At 53.4% G+C, this 20,598-nt stretch overlaps 1 protein-coding gene across 2 annotated transcripts in view; it reads right to left on the minus strand.

The window, feature by feature from the left end:
* Positions 1 to 4,772: 4,772 nt before the first annotated feature.
* The window catches only part of LMF1 (lipase maturation factor 1), a 193,574-nt gene continuing 177,748 nt past the window's right edge, over positions 4,773 to 20,598 (minus strand). For both annotated transcript variants that reach the window (XM_048066424.2, XM_066977769.1), the window contains 2 exons: positions 15,786 to 15,898; positions 4,773 to 5,029 (listed from right to left, as the gene is read on the minus strand). In XM_048066424.2, the coding sequence (XP_047922381.2) occupies positions 4,855 to 5,029; positions 15,786 to 15,898 (288 nt within the window). In that variant the 3' untranslated portion in view covers positions 4,773 to 4,854. The remainder of the gene's footprint in view (positions 5,030 to 15,785; positions 15,899 to 20,598) is intronic.

Genomic DNA, 20,598 nt, shown 5'->3' on the forward strand with positions numbered 1-20,598 from the left:
CACGGCGCACGTTTTCATCTTACCTCCAGAAGACAGCTCTCCTGCAGGGTTTGGAGACAGGGAGATATCTATAAAAACTTGAAAGCCCTTGCAACTTTATACTCAATAAAGTCCAAGCCAAAGCCTCACATGCCAGGGAGAGCAATGATGCAAACAAAGAGCTCGGCCCTCCCCGGGGACACCGATCCAGCCTCCCACCCCACCGTCCCCTTGGCGTGGACACCTTCAGCTTGCTCTGAAAGCCACACTGCTGGGTTTTCCCAAATTACCCAAGTACGGGTTGATTTAGCCTTTCCGTGTGTACAAGAGATGAGCTAAATTCCACCTGCCTGTGTATATTCAACTTGTGCTCTCCAGCAGCCACAACAGGACCAGGCATTTACGTATGGGATGAAAACAGCCCGGTTCCCTTTTTTGGGGCGAGCTGCCGTGGTTTATATCCAGACCCTAATCCCGCCGGCTGGTGCGCGGTGGGTGTCCCCTTCCCATCCTCAGCAGCATCCGAGGGAGAGGGACTTGGCAGGAGCAGGCCTCAGACAGAGTTATCTTTCAAATGGATTTATGGCGCGCTGATTTGGGAACGCCACGAAGTTTTATGTCCAGTGCATAGCTCAGAGAAAAAAAAAAAAAAACTTCTCCAAGAAAACTTCCAGTCAACAGATAACACAATGTGGTTCTGATTTCCTAACCCCCTCAAAATAATTGTTCCTTTTCTTTTTCAAAATTTTGTCCGAGGGAAACGTTTCTAATTTAATTCCCTGCGTGCACCTTCCTCGCTGCCTTTGAATGTATATTATCTTCCAGCCAGCGCTCCAGAGTGGAGCGAGAATTTCAGATTTTAAAAAAAGGGGAAAAGAAAAAAAGCTTAAGCAGCGCAACGCACAACAAACAGGAATGTAAATGACGGTCTGGGTTCCATTATCCCTGACCCAGAGGTTGGAAACCAAAAGAAATTAATTAAAGCGGGGCGGGGGGGGCACCCCGTGAGCTGCCGGTGAGCAGCCCGCGAGCGGCCGAGGCGCAGAGGGGCTCCGTCCCCGCGGGACACGCGGCCGCGCTCCCCCGGCCCCGCTGCGCCCTCGCACCGTCACTCACCGGGACGGACGGGGCCGGCACGGATCCTGCCCCGGACAGCTTGTTTGCATTAGAGCCGAACGTGGACGGGAAGCAGCCGGCGAGGCCCGGGGAGCTTTTCATGGAGAGTTAACTCAGGCGGCTTTGTGGGGAGATGCACGAGGTGGGAGCCCGGTCCCTTGCGGGACGCAGATGGAGATGGGACAGGCTCAACCATCACGGGCTGCAGATGCAAAGTCCCCGGGTTCCCCATCCACAGGAGGCTCCGTCGTCCTGCCAAGCCTGAGCAAACAGAGCCGCGTGGGGCTCCCCCCAGCTCCCCGCCCCAGCACCCTGCCAAGAGCCCAGCAGCCGGGGCTGCCCATGGCCCCGCGAGAGCATCCGGCCCCAGGGCTGAATTTCAGATGTGTGAGAACCGGGGAAAAAAACACGAAATGCTTCAAATAACATCTGGCAGGGAGGTGAGTGCCGGCAGCTCCTGTGCTCGAGCAGACGGGGATGCTCCACGGGAGGCTCCGCCGCTGAATCCCCAAGGGCTGAGCAAGGCAGCAGCTGCACCGGCAGCCCCCAGCAGCCGAGCTTCGCCCCTTAACCTCTGCTTGGTGCTTTTTGGGGGGCCCTTGACTACAGCAGACCTTGATGGGCACAGCGAGGCCTCCATCACCCCCAGCACAGCAAAGGCAGTGCCTGCCCGCTGTCCCCCGGCCACGCCAGGAAGGGAGATGCTGGGAGCCAGACGCGGCATCGCAGCGCTCACCCCCGTCCTTCCACACGGTCATGGGAACAAAATGTTCCATTGTTTGCAGGAAGACGCATTAAGAATATCGGTTTTGAACTATGGCAAATATTTAGGAAAACACAATTGAGTCATAAACATTATTTACAGTTCAGAGAGCACTATAAGTTGATCCAAGCCCTGTAATTAAGCTATTGGTCGTGGTTCGAACGCAGCTCACACATGGGACTCGCCCGGCCGCTGCCCGGGAGCACCAACGTTTTGCAGACGCGCCGTGGCTGAGCCGAGGGGCTGTGCACCCCCATGGCCACAGCTTTCACTGGTGCCAACTGCAAGCGGTCACTGGGGCAGGATTCACTCCGCTGCAACGCTCAGCTGGTGCTGGCCTCGGTGGCAGGGGGAGAGGAGAGTGCAGGGGTGGCTCAGCTCTGTGCCCAAATGCGGCTCGGCCATGCTGAGCCTGGAGCATCTCTGGCAAAGGCGGACACCTCTCGGCACCCACAGTCCTGTAGGTACCCCTGCCATCCTCTGGGCTCAGTGGGATGAGGATCAGACACTCAGACAGACCACCAAACGAGTGGTGTGACACCCAGGACACACCGGAGTCATCGTGGTGAGTCCCCGGAGCCGCGGTGTCCCCAGCGGGCGGGCACCCACATCAGGGCATACACCACAGCAGGCTGCCTGCACCAGGGCAGCTGCTTCCTTTTTTAACGCTTTTAGGAAAAAATTCAAGATGAGTGAGGCTCTCTGTGGTTATTCACGAGCTGCTTTCTTTAATCCCCTTCCAGAAATACACTCTTGGTGGTGCCCATTTGGTACACGTGGTCTGAAGGCGGGGAGGAACGTGTGTCACGGCGTTTGTGCCCGCATCCTCCCTCCCGTGTGGTCACCCCCCCGCGCTGGTGTGTAGGACAGGTTTACCTGCTGGTTGCTTTCTTGCATTTTTCTTTCAAAACTGCAACTGGCCACGCTGCTGAGCATCTCATGCCAGGAGGGGACAGGCTCAGACCCCGGTCAGATGAGCCCTGGGGACAGGGCAGGGACAAGGCCAGCATCAGCCCCCATGCGGTTGGTGGCACCGAGGGATGCTGTCTCTGCCCCGAGCATCAACCCATTTCAGGGCCCAGCACAGAGCAACGCTCATCCCTTCACCCGTGGCTTGGGCTGCCCCCGAGCTGGAAGGCTGAAAGCCTCTTTGTGCGCTCTCAAGCCACCGCTGTCCCCTGGGGGGCTGAGGCCAACGGCACCGCAGGGACCCAGCGGGACCGGCCCGCGGCTGCTCCTCTCCTGCCCCGGGCGCGGGGCCGTGCCCCGCAGGATGCTCGCCGCCCCCCGAGCACAGACACCCGCGGCACCAAACCCCGCCAGCTCTCCAAACACGCGGCTCTGGGCCGAGAGAAAGAGCCAGTTATAAAACCCCAGGTTAAGCAAACAGGAAAAAGCAGCCCAGCGCGTCTGCGCGGCCAGGCCAGGGCCCGATAAAACAAAACCTGTTTGAGCTTGGTGGGGCCGGCGGCAGACTCGGTGACTCCAGCCGCCTCCTGAAAGCAGCCCCTGTCCCCGGCTGAGCCCCGAGCAGTGGCTGGAAGCGTGGGTGCTGCGTGCTGGGCGCCGCGGGGCCGCACAGGGCTGCGCTTGTCCTCGGGGCCGTGCCGGCGATGCACGGAGCCCACACGGCAGCTCCACCATGAGCTATTTTGGGACCCTCAGCAGACCTGTGGCTTTCTGCAGGCAACCCCGAGGCAAGGGGATTTTATGCGTTACGCAGGTTGCTTTGAACTTTTTTTCCCTTCAGGAAGAAATGTCTGCAGCAAAATGTGCTAACAAGCAATCAGTTATTAGCACCAACCTGGGCCAGCTGCCCACCGTTTCCCCAAGCCATCCAGGCTCTGCGTGTTCTCATTTTCCTCCTGTGTCTGTGATCGGGGCTCACCGAGCAACACCCACGCGGTGGGACCATGTGGGGCGATGCTGAGCATCAATGCTGAAGCAAAGAGGGGGAAGGAGGGATTCAGGGGGTTCCCCAGCCCCAGGGCCAGCTCCCTGCTCGCTGCAGGGATCAGCAGCTCTGGACATGGTGCAGCCTGGTCACTGCCCTGCAACCAGGTGGCTCTGGGCAGGCCCTTCCCAGGGCGATGCAGGGGGTAGCATAAGGGCAGGTATATTGGGAATAAAGCGGCTTCGATGGCTCAGCGAGTTGGCCGGGCTGGCACGAGTGGTGCTGCACTGCAGGGCAGGGATTTCTGCCCTCCGCTGAGACTTACTGATACGGACAGCCCAGGATGCAGAACACCGACCAGACATTTCTGAACCTCGCGTCCCATTTTGCAAGCTGATTCCAGCAGCAGCAAGACAGAAGGTGGACAGGCAGAAGCACTGGGCTCTGGTGCAAAGGACAGAGAAAGCAGCAAGGTGTTCCGAGCCTCCTTTCAGCTGGACAGAGAAAATTCAGCTGAGCCCCCTCTGTGCTAGTGTCTCAAATGGCACAGAATTAAATCTGCAGGAGACTTGAATGTGGCCCTGAGAATCTGTAAAGTAGACAGCAGTGAGAAAGGGAAAGGAGCTTTGACTTTACTGAACCTTTCCCCCCAAAAGTACATTTCATAATTTTTGGTCCATTTTGACTTCTACCTGTAAAATTTCATCTAATAAAGTGAAATTCCAGCATCAGCAGAGCTATAAAAACCCTCTTCACAAATACTTGTTACAAATCCGGAATGTGCCAAATTGGACATATTAACTTGACTCTGTATTTGTTCACCTTTTTCTTGATTCTAGAGCTGATGATTTTCTAATGGAGCAGCCTGACAAAAGAAATCAATCATCAGGCAAGGCTACGAAGAGAAAGACAAACAGACAGAAACAGAAGGATGAGAAAAACCAGACCACAACAGCAGGTGGACAGGTTGGCTGGGAACCTACTGTAAAATATGTGTAAACAAAGATTTGTAAAAAAATACAGAGGGAGGCAAGAAGCGTGCTTTATAAGGGAGCTGACGGCTCTCGCTCTTCCCCAGCCAGTCTCTCTTGACCTGGCTCCATCAGTCCCGCACGGGGTACGGCCAACTCCTGTCTTCGTAAAACTTCTTCAGGCCCTGGAGGTTGACCGGGGGGAAGTAGGCGCCGATCCTCTTCCGAATCCACCACTTCCCCTCGCCAGCGTGCGTTCCCCCAGGTCGGCTGAATTTGTACTTGAAGTGTTCCCCTCGGATCCACCTTTGGAGAAACAAAGCACAGGGTGGTCAGGAGGGGACTGGCGCCGGGCTCCTCGCCTTGCAGGACGGAGTCGGACCGTATCCGTAGCGCCCAGGAACCAGCGCAATGAGCCGCAGCGCGCTCAGCCTGGCTCGCCCTCCCCATTGCCCCGTCCAGCCCCAGCCCCTGTGCCACCAGCAGCGGTGCTGGCTGTCACTGCTGGAGCCTTCCTGGCTCCTCTGAATGCTGTTCAGGAGCGATGCGTGAGGCAGGAGACCTTTATGGCACACCACCACCACCCCGTGCACTACGCACCGCCGCACTGTCCTCCACACCCTCTACAACCTAGCTGCAAGAAGAATAATAAAGCACAAAAGTTTGGTTTTTTTTTTTTTCCTTTCCTGAGAGCACTACGGAGTATTTCTGCCCAGGACACTTGTGGGTACACAGACCGACCCCAGCTCCCCCTGTGCCCCGCTGCCCCAGCCGGCGGCTGTTCCCTTCGCTCCGCCGCTTATTAGCGGGGCTCCGAGCGCATCTGTTTTCTGGCCGCCCTGGGAGTTGACAGAAAAGGAGATTTTAAAACAGTGCAGAAAGAAGCATTCATCAGCCTCGCGAAACACGTTCGGAGGCTAAACATGCCGCTCGGTTCGGGAGGTTTGGTCCCGCTTGATGTAGGGCATGCTGACAAGAGCAGGAGTAACACCCCAGTCCTTCAGCGTTGGGGTCCCTGCTTGCAGAGTGCATCGCCGCATTTGCTGGATAAGTTCATAAAATAACCCACAATATAAAAATGTCAAAGTCATGTCAATGCTCATTTAAGGCTGCTTTGCTTCACTACTAAAATACAAACCCTGCTACTGAGCAGGGCACCACGCTCGCGCAGCTGCTCGCTCCCAGGGCTGCACCTCGGGACGCCGTCGAGTTGGCTCCTACTGCTAAAATAGTTAGGGACGACTCCTGTACGGCTGCCATTAGCACTCACCTTTGTAACGCACTCACACGGGAAGCAGGAGAGATGGCAGACGGCTGATAAAACTGCAGCCCAATTAAAAGGTCTGCTGTAAGCACATCTTGACATCTCAATTTAAATCCTGACGGGGACCCAGATGAGCACTACGGGAACGATTCTGCTAACAAAAGACATGAAGGCAGCCGCTGCCTCACCGCCACCGACTGCAGTCCGTGTTGGGATTGTCTCCCAGCTGCAAGGAAAGCAGAGCAAACACCTCGGGGTTTCACCCTCCTCTCAGGAGAACGGGGTGACCCAAGGGAGCCCAGACTAACGCACGTGGAGCTGCACTGGGACAGCTCTCACTTAAACATCGTCCTCCGACGCCGTACACTCCCTGGCACCCCACCTTGCTGCCGGCTGAACGGGGGCTGGTAACAGCCCTCAAATACACAAAAGGCAAACAGAAAAAGGGACTGATCCCATAACTGTGGCTGGAACAAGAACTAAGGGGTGTTGGTGACAGCCTGGGAGATCTCAGTTAGGTGCCGGGAAAAGGAGCCCGAGGAATCTGATCCACAGAGCGGCCCAGAGAGCAGGAGCCACTTCCCTGCTGCAGATGGGGCAGACACCGGGGGGCCCTGGCTGCTCCTCTGCCCCCCAGCCCTGTCCAGCATCCCGGCACCAGGGGGTTGGGGTCCTGGGGATGCTGCCCGGGAGCCCCCCGCAGCTCGGGGCCGCCCAGACCTCAGCACTGCAAACCCTGCCCTGCAGCTGCCGGCTTCCCTGCCGCCAGGGCCGGTTTTATACCCTCTCTCCTTGCTTTTCTGTGGCTGGTAAAAGTCAAACGGGGGCTGAAGTGTTACTCCCACAGTGTTTACTTCGCAGGAGCACAAAATTTCCTGTTCATAATTAGAGCACTACTGAGCAGCACGGTTTATGCGGGTCTGGGCAGCCTGCAGGCTCCCGCCCGAGACAGTTAGGAGGTTTAAAAGCTGTGCTGCTTGATTGCTTTCCTGAATTCACAGAACAAATCCACCACCCGAAAAGCTTCATCCAGACAGCTCTGGATGCCTAGAGAGGGACAAGTAGCAGACCTTTGGCTGCCCTTAACCAGAGCTCCCAGCACCAACCGGGGAAGCAACCCACACAACCAGCTCCTCCCTGAAACCTGGGAAATGGCATTGAAATAAAAGCCCCTGTGCTGCTGGCACAGGACACATGGGAAGGGGACATGGAGCCATCTGATAAAAGCAGCCTGGTAACGGGACGCATGTGGCTGAGCCTCTGGCTGATTTTATATCAGTTCCTGCAGCTCCACCTGCCCCACTGGGACTTTTGGAGCTTTTCTTCACTTCCCAGGTGCTCCAGTGTCCACGTGCACCCACGATACAAAAGCAGCAGGATGCCCAAAGGAGCTACCTGCAAGCCCTGACTGGCAAGGGCCCCATTTGCATGTTGGGGATGCACAGGACGGAGGGCAGAGAACTTCATCTGAGTGCCCTGGGCAGAGCTTGGAGACCCCAGGACTCTGCTCAGCCCCTGAAGTGCCTTCCTGTACCCAAGCACTGCCCAGTAACCCTATGGAATGAAAAGCTCCTTGTCCCTTTCGACTGGGCTTGCCTGCCCAGATTAAACGATATCTATCATCTGATTTGGTATGATTTTTCCCATATGTTCTTTGTCTATTAAAATGTTTGCTATCAAAGGGATCGGCATGTAAAACTAGAACCGTGTGAGCATTAAAGCAACCACACGCAACTGAAGCTGCATTTTTGTGGCAAAAAGTTTGCCTTTCTATCTGAGCATGCTTCAAGGCCTTATGTTTAGAGTCCAAGTAAACCTGAGAGGTCCCCCCGAGCCCCCCGTCTCTAACCCGAGCGACCCTCCTGTCCCAGCCCCGTCCCACCTGCGCTGCTGGGATGCGAGGTCTGAGCCCCATGCGGGAGGGACCTGCACAGCTACTGGGCTGTGTGGCTCGTGGTGCTGAGCTCTGCCGGGCTCTGAACCACTCACCCCATGTGTGAAAGCTGAGCAACTGCAGCGGAAACGCACCAAAACACGAGGAGGGCACTGCAGAGCCTCCACTGCCCAGCCTCTCTGTGCCTTCCCAGGGCTGGAGGCTACGGGGGAAACACGGAAAATTTGTGACCTCCGTGAATCTCACCTTCCGAGCCTCTCTGATGTAAGTTTCTGAATTTAATACTCACTGGAGCCCTTCATTTCAGGGCTCATAGAGTTTACAAGCTATCCCAGCATTTATAATCTACCAGGGTACCTCGCTTCCAAAGTTACGGGGTTTGCAACCTTTCCCGGCGCGAGCTCGCTGTACCTGCTCCCTCCTTGTCCCACAGGGGAGCGAGCGTGCCCCCGTACAAAGGTGCCTGGAGCAGAATGTCCTGCAGCCCGTCCCGGCAGGGCTCACAGAGTTTACGAGCATCGCTCAGAGACCTGGACAGCTCGTAACTCAGGTGGGACCCACAGAGACGTGGCTGCCTGCAGACCGAGAGACTGCTACAGGCTGCAGCTTGCCTTATCGAATATGGCTTGTGTTTTTCACAACCTCGGGGCTCACGCAAAGACCTTCTGGGTGGTGGAAGGGATCCAAAGGTCCCCGAGGCTCCTCTGGCTGCTGGAAACTGCCAGCGTGCGGGAACCCGGCTTGCTGCTCTAGGGAAATGTGAGCATCTTGAGGAAGGTCACGAGCAAGCTACTTCATCTGCGTTAAATGTAGACTAACATCACAGGTGATCCCTCACACCAGGAAAAGGACGAACAATGCTCATGTTTCAGAGGCAGTCAGGAAGGTCAGGAAAGCCATTCCTTGCTGCAAGCAGTTTCCCAGGATTTATTGAGTGAACAAAAGCTAGGAGCTCTCCCTGACCCAGCGGGACGCAGCGGGTACAACTGCCACAGCCAGGTGGGGACCAGCCTGGAGGAAGCATCCAGCTGAACCAGCAACGTCCAGGTTAGGTCCCTTATGAGACACACGAGAGCAAAACAGTTACTTGAGAAGCAAGAAACGGGATTCGGTCAGATAAAGCGAGCCAGACGTTTCTCCTCCAGGAGACAGAAAACCACCGTCGCTACAACAACAGCCTCTGATGGGACGCAGGACGAGGGACACGGGCGTCCCTGTGCCAGCTCCTCCCAGCCATGGTGGCAGTGCCTGGAGGAGCCACAAGGCAGCTGTGGATCTCGGTGCGGATGGCGGGGAGGGACAGGACCACGTGCCGTGCAGACAGGCCTGCCAGCCCCACGTGGCACGGCGTGGGGACACGTGTGCCACCACCCCCCCGGGGATGCACGCACCCTCCATCACCGCCCGCATCGGGCAAGGCTGCAGCCTTGGGGAGGCCAGGGAAGCTAAAAATAATCAGCGTTATTTTTTAAATCAATATATTCATCCCACCAGATGCCCGGTAGCAGCTGCGCTGTAGCACTTTTAAGATTCGATCATATATCAGCCTATTATGACATCTTCCAACTGTACGTGTTAAAAATTAGCAGCAATATTGGAGTTGTTGCGATGGAGGGCTAAATCTCCCAGACAGCTGTAATTAGTTCCAGAGGGTGCAGCTGTCTCCCTGCAACAGCTGAGGGGTTCGAGGGAAAAAACCAGACCCGGTGTTTTCTGTTAGAATTAATGGCCTGACAGGGCGAGCCGGGGTGGGAGAGGGAAGAAAGAAACCAAAACACGAGTCGTCTTTTCAATGTGTGTTGTTTTTTTTTTTTTTATCTCGAGGTTCCCCACTCCATTGTAAATCAGAGAGCAAGTGGCAGTGGAAAGTACAAATTCATTAAATTAGCAGAGCCTCCATCATTGCTTTTCTTGCTTGTTCCAGTGCCGCTAGCAGCAGCGACCATAAATTCATCTTTGGCCCACGAATCACCGCAGAATGAGGGTAGTTCCATGGGCTGGTTTTTTTTCCATGTCACTGACCTCTTTTTCTGCAAGGCTCTTGTGAGGTCTGGTCCTGCAGAGCCAGAGCATCTCGTGGGCAACTCATCCTCAAAACTCTCTCAGGAGAGGGCAACAGTTTTTTTCACTCCATTTGACAGGTCGAAAACTGATGCTCAGAGGCTGTGTCTACAGTGACAGCAGAGCGAACCTGGTGGGAAAGAAACGTGGATATCCCCATGGCTTACAGCACTGCCAGGCATTACCTTCAGCAGGGGTTAATGGTCGGTATGCGGCAGGTGGCAGGGGATGGAGCAAACACGAACTGGCCCTGGCCCTGCCGAGATCCCAGTGCTGTGACATTAGCTCTGCCCTGCTGCCCCACAACAGTGCTGAAATATGGAGTTGTTTTTTTAATCAAAAGAAAATTCCTTAAAGTCTCCCTCCAGGAGAGCGGAATCATTTCACTCTGATAATATTAGACTGTGTTGTTGAAGATAAATCAAAGGCATTATCTTAGCACAGGTGCTGCTCTTAGTACAGGAACTGCAATAAAACCCAATGAGAAAGCCAAAGGAGCGTGTTTGGACTTTTTCACCCCTAAGAACTCCATCACCTCCCAGTTCTCATTGCTGGTGAAACATCTTTTCAGTGGGAAACACACAAAATATTTTACTTCTCCGTGCGGTTGACACCAGCGCTTGTGGGAGAGGCTCTGGGGCCCTGCTGATTTCTGCAGCCACCCTACACTGTGATGCTGCGTGGCCCACTCGGGTACCCAGAGATTTCTTACAGCCACATTCTGCCAAATCACAGTGTTCATCAAATAAACGTAGAACAAAAGGATTATCCTGGGAAACCAGGACAAACCCTGAGGTGCAGGACGGGCCCACCCGCGGCTCAGCATGGCCACAGCTCCGGCCTGCCCCAGGCCCTCGCCCGCAGCAGGGACCCAGGGGAGGACAAACTGAATTTTCGTTGGCTCCTGCCCATTTGTCTGAACAGCCGGGAAGGCAAACACTTCTTTTGGCTTTGGGATCAGAGCTTGGAGGGAGACTTGTCCCAGGAGAGAAACGTCTGGGCTGAGAGGGGCCGCCTGGGATCGTCACAGCTCCGCTCACACCTTGAAGGCCTCACGTGCCCACGCAGCATCCCCTGCCCGTGAACACTGCTCTCGCTGCCTCTAGGGACTCCTTTCAGGGAGACCCTGCAAGGCAGAAATACCATTCCCCCTCCAGCCCATATTTACCTCTAATTCTCTACATCCTGCCTTCCTCCAGCACTGCCCTCAATAGTTACAGAATGACCACCACCCGTGCTGGGTTGCTCTCCTGTTTGTTTGTTCTATTTAAAAAATAAACTTCAAGAAACTTTTGGTATTTTACCCTAAAAAAGTTCCTCAGACGCTCACTGCGCCTATAGCCAACCCACCCGGGCAGAGTCCCGGAGCCTTCCTCCTCCCACGCCATCCTCTCCCCATGGGCACCCAGCCCTGACCCACACTTGCAGAGAGCACTTTGCTCTTTCACCCAGGGGAGCGGCCCCTGCACCCTGTTCTGTGGGGATTTCTGGTTCTCTTCTGTGGCCGTCAGAGCTGCTAAGGGCTGTAAACAGATATTTTAAGGTCTGGCCCCTCCTGGTCAGGTAGCATCGAATTGGAAGCGCCGCCTCCATAAATAACGCCGCCGCGACAAATCCAGCTCTTCAGCTGCACGCTGGGGCTTTTTCAACAGAGTGCTACTATAATTGGAATAAAAGTCCTTAAGTGAACATGATTTAATATCAGACACACTGAACACTTCAGGTCAAAAATAAAATCGATATTTTTTTTCCTCCCTCTGTAGGCAAAACCTGATTTTTGTTTTCTTTCGTTGTTGCAGGCTGTTTCCATGACGGTGTGTTAAACACTTATTAATTTCTCAGCCAAAGCCCTACCATTCAGATTTATGATGGCGGGTGTTTTATGAACTATCCGCTGCACAATAATATTTTGTAAATCTACATTCCACAAACATCACTTTGCTTGAAGTAAAGCTTCACACTCAGCTAGGCTGGGCGCTCAACAATGCCCTCATTTTTAATCAGTCACCTGTTTCTCATTTTAAGTTTATCACACTTGAAAAAATACTATAATTTCTAGAGTTGTAAAGAAACCTACAAACTTTGGTCTCAGAAATTTCATTTCGAAGGCATTAACTCATTTTGAAAGTCCCTTGGCTATTTAAGGTGTAGAGTTTCCATTAACAGAATAAACTCCGTGGAGTATGGAGCGTAATGTTCTTATGGAAAACAGTCCCTTCCCCTAATTATTTAGTCTAGCAGGGAATGAAAATAATTAAGTCTCAAAATTCCCTTTAGAGTGGAGGGGGGGGGATCTGGTAGGAAAATTAGCCCTTTTTCCAGGCAGCTACCGAAGGGGAGCGCAGCAGAGAGCTGGGAGGCGGCACCGCGCCGCGCTGGAGGCTCGCAGCAGCCAGCTCATGGGCAGCCTCCGGGCACCGCCGCAGCTCCACACCCCTGGAATTTTCTCTTCTTTCCAGATGCTACTGTTAGGGCCCAAATTTAAGGTTGTCGCTTACAACCAGAATGAAACTGTCACACCAAAAAGGCAAATGCCAGCGCTGGGGATCTGCGCATGCAGTGCGCAGCTGAATATTGCTCAGGGGGCTGAATCCAAACGGGGGTGTCCAGCTCATTTCCCAACGCTGCCTCTGCTCCCTCCCAGGCCCAGGGGCCCAGGGAAGTGTCCCCAGCTGTGGGCAGCCCTTCTGGGTGAATGGGGCTCAGCAGGCGCGGGAGGGACCCCGCTTCCAAGTGCAACAAGGGACCGCCTGAAATCCAGCAGAGAAATGGCAAATTTTTGAAATTTAAAGAAAAAAGCCCCAGCTAGCCGGGCAGGCGAGCCCGCCTGAGCAGAACGAATGCTGGATCCAAAGGAGCTGACAGAGCTGCTGCGAACGCGCCAGCCGCAAGCGCCAGAAGTGTCAACTCAGCAGAACTGGGATGGGGCATAAAAACTGGGAGAAAAAAAAAAAAAAAAGGCAAATGATCACTTCAGTTTCCATATGCAGGCTATGCAGGGGAAGTGCTACCAGCAAACAACAGCCAAAAAAGTGTAAATAACAACAGGAATAGGTGACTAAGTGGCAATCCCAGTGCAGGCTTCGGTCCAGTTCCTGCATCCTCGCAGCCCTCCCCTTTGCACCTGGGTAAAATATGGATGGGGCCAAGGTCCTAGGTATTTGGGTTTGGCTCGCTAAAACCAGAAACGTGACCTACAAACTGGGATCCAGGGTTAAATGGTGTGTTGGACTTTGGTTTGAGCCAAAATGAGCATTTGTAAATTGTTATTTTTATTTTAAGCCACCCAAAAATACACTAGACCCATGAAAAACTTTTAAAGCAAAACTAATGCCAGAGCAAAGGCAGCTGACACATAAAACCAGCACTGGATCCTGATCTTTTCCTACTATAAACTAGCTGCTAAAGAGTGAAAACAGAGTCTGTGCTTTGGTAAAACCAAGGTACCGCATGAATCAAGACCCTGTTCAACAATATATATAGCTCTGTGTGTTCAACACAGCATCCATGCTGCTCCACAGCTATCGGAACTGCTTGTACCCCTCTGTCCTCTAGGCAATCGTTATCCTGTAAATGCTAAGGAAGATAAAGATTTGCTTTTGTTTTTGCTTTAAGTTCCTGAACATTCAATTTCCTTATCTGTTACAGAATACGACAAAAAACCTATTCACACCCGGAACAATGTAGTGTTACCCCTGCTTCATTATTTTCGTTTTTAAATGAGTTCCTATATTCATCTACTTTATTTTTTTTAACACCACTGATGCCAGAAAATATACAAGAGACGCAACCCATGGCAAAGCTTCGCAAGGCGAGACGCGATACACATCTTGAGTTTTAATCTGCTACGATGTCTTGTTTTCAGTTTCAGTCGCGGTGAGTAGCAGCAGCGATGTTTATGGCACTGGGGGACAGGCGGTAATAAACAGCTCTGGGATTATCAAATGCTTCTGTCACTTGGCGAACCGCGAGAGCTGTTTACAGCCAGCAGCCACCAGATGGTAATGACTTTTGGTTGCTGGCACCAGGGGACACCTAATTCAAACTGGTGACTCGGTGTCTAAAGGTCCGGGTTCTGCTGAACCCCCCGGGGTCAGCCAGCACTCAGGGCTGACTTTTTAAAAGAAAGCAAGGCAAGGGAACTCCCCACAAAGGACGCCGCTCAGTGAATTTACAGCCCCGAGCCTCGGGGATATCAGCAAAGTCTGGGGAGACTCGGACAGTAAATCCCCCCATTTGACACAGAGCCAGCCTCGTACAGGTCTCCAGCAGCTATTTCAGCTCAGCCTCACAAATTATAGCCCGACACGATCCCGTGACAAGCTCCATAAAGACGAGGCCCTGCAGGTCCCGGCACGAGCCCCCTCGCGCAGCACCTCCGCTCTGCTCCTAACCAAGGCAAGCAGAGCTAAGCAGAGCTAAACCCCTCCATAAACGTTATTAAAGCCGTATCCATCCGTGGCAAGGGACGTGCTGCTATCTCCCAGCACGCCTTTTGTAGCAGTAATTAATACAGGTTCCTGAGGTCCCTCCTGGACCCGAGCCAAGGCGTAATTATTTGTGTGTACCAGACCCAACAAGCCGCGGCACAGCCCCACAAGCCAAGCTGCACAATAAACCCCGATTTACGGGAACGCCGGCGCGGTGGGGAGTCTCCGGGCTAGGGGCAGGCTCCTGCTCCACACACCGGGAGGGCTGCGCCGAGGGGAAACGGGCTCTGAGAGGATAATACACGCAACCCCAAATTTCTGCTGCTCCAGCAGCCTTGGCTCCTGAGCTTGGAGGGAGCACATTACCATCAGCCCGTACCAGTGCTCCGATACGGGACCTGTGCGCTAGAAGACAATTTGGGATGCCTGGGGAACCCCGGAAACGTGGTTATAGGAAATACTCCAATACCGTGGTGGGAAAATCCCTTCAGAGTTTGCATCCCAAGCTGTGAGCCTGCTGTTTTTCTGCAGAACGTACGCAGACATACGTTCACCTCAGTGTATGAGCCACTGAATGGCATGTCCTAGAGGAAGCACCTTGGTAAAAGGTGGAGATCCTTAATGTCTAGGCTAGAAAAGGAGTCTCACCTCCAGAAGGTTTGAGGGATACACTGTGTTAAAGCTGAAAAACACCAGCTCTGTTTCAAAGGGAAGTTCATTTCACTTGGTGCTGGGAACCTTAATCCCTGTTTGCTATGCATCTTGAGAGCCTCAAATGGAAAATATTAGCAAGAGCATAATATTACTTAAGTTGATCCAAAATTCCCTTAAAGTGTTTTTTCAGCTAAAAATAACTTCATCAACAAAATAGACACTTTTGTGAAAATTTTCCTTTTGTAGAAACCTCGGGGTTTTCATCTGTGCTTTTCACTTGCTGATGTTTGCTTTGTCTCCCCATCGAAAATGCAAACAATTCCAAGACGAGTATCAACAAAAACAAGTATTTTTGCAGGGCTGTTTCATCTTTGAAAGATCTCAATAGGCTGCTAGAAACGGTATTTTTGATCTGACCTCGCAAAGTGATCATGGCAAAAAATCTGAAGCTGCTGGGCAGGAAACCACTGCAGCCGTCGAGATTCCCGTCCAAGAGAAGCAGCACCGAGCCCTTGGTGCCTGGGAAGGGGCCCAACCCGAGGGTCCCTGGGTCCCCACCAGAAGACAGTAAGGTGCTGAGAGCACCAGCTCTTCATGGTGCCCTGATATCAAAAAACCACCCTATTTAATAGCCTCCTGAGTAACATCAAATAAAAATAACAAGCAGTCAACAGAAAGCTTGGACATCCAAGATAGGAACGATCACGCTGAACACAAAGCCCAGGATCTTTCAGCTCCCTTGGCAAAACCAAACCTTACCGTGGGGGTGCCCTGCCCGCGAAGGGGTTCGTTGCCATCAAGGACAGGGTCTCCTCTTCCTGGGCCAGCAGCTTCCCAGCCAGGTGGATGATCCATTCATTCTGCTCGTAGGTCTTGGGGGAGGAGAAAGAAATACCAATGTTAGACACTGCCCTGCAGCACGGTTACCATTAAAGATGCCTGCACGGTCTCTGGGGAGGGATTAGAGCTGATGCGATGGCCAACAATGAATGTCCTGGCGTTGCAGGAACAGATCCCATGGGATCCAACACCTCGAGGTCCAGACCAAGACCCCGCAGTGCCACCGGGAGCAGCTGTGCCTGGTGCGGCACGCCGGCATCCCAGGGCAGCCCAGAGAGCTCCCGAGGTCATCCTATCTGGATATCATTCCCGAGGGAACGGACACTGTGAGGGCATGCCAGGCACAGAGGTTTAACGAGTTTCTCATTAGCTGAGCTGCGATGGCCACTTGCACCCCGTCGGGCTGCCGCAAGAGCAAAGCAGGGCCCACCACCGCAGGCAATCCCGAAGCCTGGCCAGTGGCCGCAGGGCACCTGATGGCCAGTAACTGCACATTTGGAAATGAGAATCCCCCCACCCTTTTAGATTATGTTGCTTTTCCTGCTGTGTTAATGGAAAGAAAGCAGAAGAAGGTGAAATCTCTATTCCTGGGTTCCTTTCCCTTGCATCCTCTTTATTTCCTCTCATCTGGTCTGTCCTCTTTACATGCAATGTCTATGCCAAACCCTTTATCATGCTACCTCTGAAACCGAATTAATGGGCTCTAGGACACTGCAGTCGGCAATTTTGGCTCTATATTTACCTCCCTCCATGAATGAATGCATCTCACAACTTGCAGGGATTCTTGGTGAGGCTCCATAAAAAGCATTTCCCTTTCTGGTGACTTTCAGTGCCGTACATTTTTTTAACGTGCACCTAAATGGATTTTTTAATGCAAGCAGTAGGGGACACTGTGGGAAAGCTAAACCCGGCATTTGTACCTGCAAGACTGTGACTAATGCAGAACATCAATGCAAAGTTACTCTGCAAATCTTTTCTAATGGCAAAGTTTGTTATTTCCGTTGCCACGGGAAACAGAGGAGAGAAAGGAGATGGAAAACACCAAATTCTGGTGGAAAGGTCCATCGAGCAGCAGCCCTGCCTCGGAGGGCTTCTGACCCGTGCTCATCACAATCTAGAGGAAAACCACAGTTATTTCAGCCAACAGCTTTTTAAAAAAGGTTCCTTTCCCCATCTGCCTGCTTCTGTCCTGCCTCGCGGTGCTTCCCCTTGGGTCTGCCCCATCTGTGCCACCGCACCGTGCCACCTCCAGGTGCTCTCCCTCCTCCTCCACGCCTCTCAGAACCCCGTCTCCCATTTCTCCCTCTCCTCCTGGCTCCCTGCCTGGTGCAGAGGTGCTGGGGGCTCTCACGGAGGGACAGAAGCCGGCAGCATCCCTGCCCGCAGCCCCAGCACGTCGAGGATCCCCCAGAGACTCCGGCCGAGGCTTCCAGCCATGCCGAGCGGCTCCGCGATGCCCGAGGTGCGAGGGGTCCTGTGCATGAGGTGGGGGAAGTGGGAGAAAAACAGCAACAGGAGCCCCCAGCCTGCTGGAGCTGGAACTTCGCAGAGAACCCCAAATCCTGAAAGCCTGATGCAAAACCAAGAGGTTCAGTGATGGTGAATAGGCTCCCTGGCTCACCCGGTCTCCAAACTGTTAATTAGCGGCTCCATGCGCACGAGAGTTGGACTTCTGGTTTGTAAAGTGTTTTTCTTGTAAAATTTACAGCATGTCTGGCCCCAGCAAAGTCTGCGGTGAGAAATTTCCACCCGGCTGAGCTCCCCCTGCTCCCCCCAGCACAAAGGCTTGGATATCGCACGCCGCCGATGCTGGGAGCACGCGGGAGCAGAGCCGCGCTCACGCCTGCGCTGGTTAACTCGTTAGGCTGTAAAGCGATACGGTGGCAAAGGGAGAAAAAAAAAGAGCCCAGGTGATTTGGGCTCCGTCCAGGGAAGCATCGCGCCGCAGGGCAGGAAGGTGACAGTTCCTCTCTGCGGATCTGGTGGGACCAGACCCCGACACCGTCTGCAGAGCTGCAATATATATTTATGATATTTAGAATGGGAGAGACTCATCTGGCGTTGAGCTCTATTTTTGCCAGCTCTGAGCATGCAAAACAGAGGAGTCAGAGCCTGAAGCACCCAGTGCCTTAAATAAAACAAGTCAGGAGAGATGCACGTGTCACAGGCGCCTGAGCAGGGCAGGCTGCGAGTGGGCTGCTCGGCCTCCCCGCGCCTCCACGGGCAGGGAGCGAGGCCCCGTCTGGCTCCCGTCCTCCACATCCGACGCTGGGCCTCAGCTCACCTCGTGCTCCTGGGCAGCCCCCGCAGCCCCCGGGCAATGCAGCACACGCAGCTCTGCAGGGACCAAGACCACCTCCAGCTCCCCTTCCAGCCGGCACCACCACAGGACCTCCCCAGGTCGGGTGTTAGGCATAACGCGGTGGACTAACCGAGACAGGTTAAGACACCCTGAGCTTTTATTTCCCGACTGGCTTCGGCCTCATGCAGAGCTCAGGAATCGGCTCTCCCCACTGTCCCTGCCTGCCTCACTGCTCGGGGACGGGGCTTTCTTTGCTCCTTCTCCCCGTCTGTGCATGCCCAGCGCGAGGAGCCGAGCCTCGCCGCAGCCCCGGGCTGCCACCACCACCTTTCTGTGCAAAGAGACTTTTCTGCAGCTGTTTATATTCTCTGACTCCTCCGTTTTTACACTTTGCCGGTGTATAAACACGGCATTCTCACCTTGAATACAGTCACTTGTAGGCAGCCGTATTTAATACCTTTTACAGAATTTTAAGCCAAATCACCACTAAGTCAGGCAACAGCAAGGAGCTGGGGTAAAGCAGCTGCAGTAGCAACGGAACTCTGCAGAGATAAAGTAGAAGAGAATATAATAATCGCAAAAAATATATATATAAAAACCACACGGCTCTACAGGGAACATGTTCCCAACTGAAATAATAATAATAAGAACCCTTTTCCTCCAGCTTTAATTGGTCATTTAATGAAAAAGGACTGCGGATTAGTGTGGCATTTTATTGAATCTCAGTCCTGGCACAGGCGCACGGGAGGAGGTAACTATGAGATGCACATGTGGAAACAGCTGGAAACTTGGCACGGGAGCCCAGCATTATTATTTCACATGGTTGGGAGCCCTGCACGTTTTCACATCGGGCTCGGTGTGCGACTGCGGATGACCGGGGGAGGGTTTGCATTGCAGCCCTGTGTCGTAAGGGGCTTTTTTTTTTGCGTCACAGCCTACCCACTTTGGGGATGTAAAGCAGTAACTCCACCATCCGGGATGTTTTCACCCAATATTCACATTTCTGCTCACACTGACGTTTACCCTTCTGCAGCTGAGTGACTTCAACTGTTGCTGTTTGGAGAACTTGAGCTATCAGCTGGAGAAACGAACCACGTCCCGCAGAAAGGAGAGCGTAACTAATGCGATGCTTTGCTTTCCTATAATGCTCCATCTCAGCAAAGCTTGCTACCGTCCCGCTACCCGAGTGACTTAACTGGGAAGGCTGAAGGCCACATCAGCATTGCGTCCCCAGAGGAATTGTGCACAGCCGGGAGGGCAGCAGCCCCGGGGGGGAACAAAAGGCTGCGTGAGAGCGGAGCGGGACAGGGAAACGGCTCCTCAGACCTTGCCCACATGGGAAAGGTGCAGCTGGCACAGCTCCCCTATCACCTCTGCGCTGGGAAAGAAAAGTCACTTTGTTCCAGGACAGAATCCAGACAGGGACCCGCAAGAACCCCCGCAGACAACAATCGCTCCCTGCAGAGCCGCGGTCTCGCAGGGTATTTGTACAGCCCGCGGCGAGGCAGGCCGTCAGTCTTACCTGAGTTCCTGGGCACTGCAGCACTGCCGCCAGAGGCGAGGCTGCGCGCGGCCCGGCCTGCAGCTGGCACAACTGCACCTCGGGGGTTTGAAATTTTTCATACGGACCGCAGTTAAAAGGAGAAAATATAATTCCTGCATTCTGCACGTGGACCAAAACGTATGAATGCGGCAATGGAAAATGGAAGTGAATTGAGGCCTGTATTTTTGGAAGGGGAAAGAAAGGAAATGTAAAAGGCCCTGCTTAGTACATTGCTCATGAGGTTTAGGTTTTACTACGTTACACACACCTCCTCCTCTGCTCTGCTGCCATGCAGCTTTTTCCTGTAAGTACCTCCTGGCTGGACAATCCAGGTAACAGAGGGTTGAATAAAATATTTTATAGAGGTTTCATCTGCCTTCCCTACATATAGGATTTCTTTTTCTCAGCTCTTCCAGAAAAAGGTCCTCAAAGCATCCATCCTGCTGCTCATGTTTCTGTCTTCTCTTACGGAGTCAGCTGAGTTTTATCTATAAACTTACACACTGCACGTGGAAAACATACAATTCTTCTGTGTGAACCACAATTGCTATTATTTGGAAGGTTTGGTGACAGTTTTCAGAGGTTTTAGGACACAGTCGCAGTCTGAGCAGCTTCTGTGCCAGTGTCTGGTGGCACCGTGGTGCTGCCGGTCCCCTGCTGGAGTTAAAACATCCCAAATGCAATGTGCAGACTCACAACGGTCATCTGAGACAGCCAGACGGACAGATGCCAGGGAAGGGAGATGCTTGGAGGGAGAACAGGCCCTGATATTAGCACTGGTGTTGCCCATGGTTCTGCCATGTTATCGAGGACGACGCTCCGTAAGTCTTAAACATCCCAGGCGTGTCACTGCGCAGCGTACCGGGATCCCACTGCACTCACCTCAT

The sequence above is a fragment of the Anser cygnoides genome, chromosome 15 (assembly GCF_040182565.1).
Source record: "Anser cygnoides isolate HZ-2024a breed goose chromosome 15, Taihu_goose_T2T_genome, whole genome shotgun sequence".
Classification (NCBI taxonomy): Eukaryota; Metazoa; Chordata; class Aves; order Anseriformes; family Anatidae; genus Anser; species Anser cygnoides.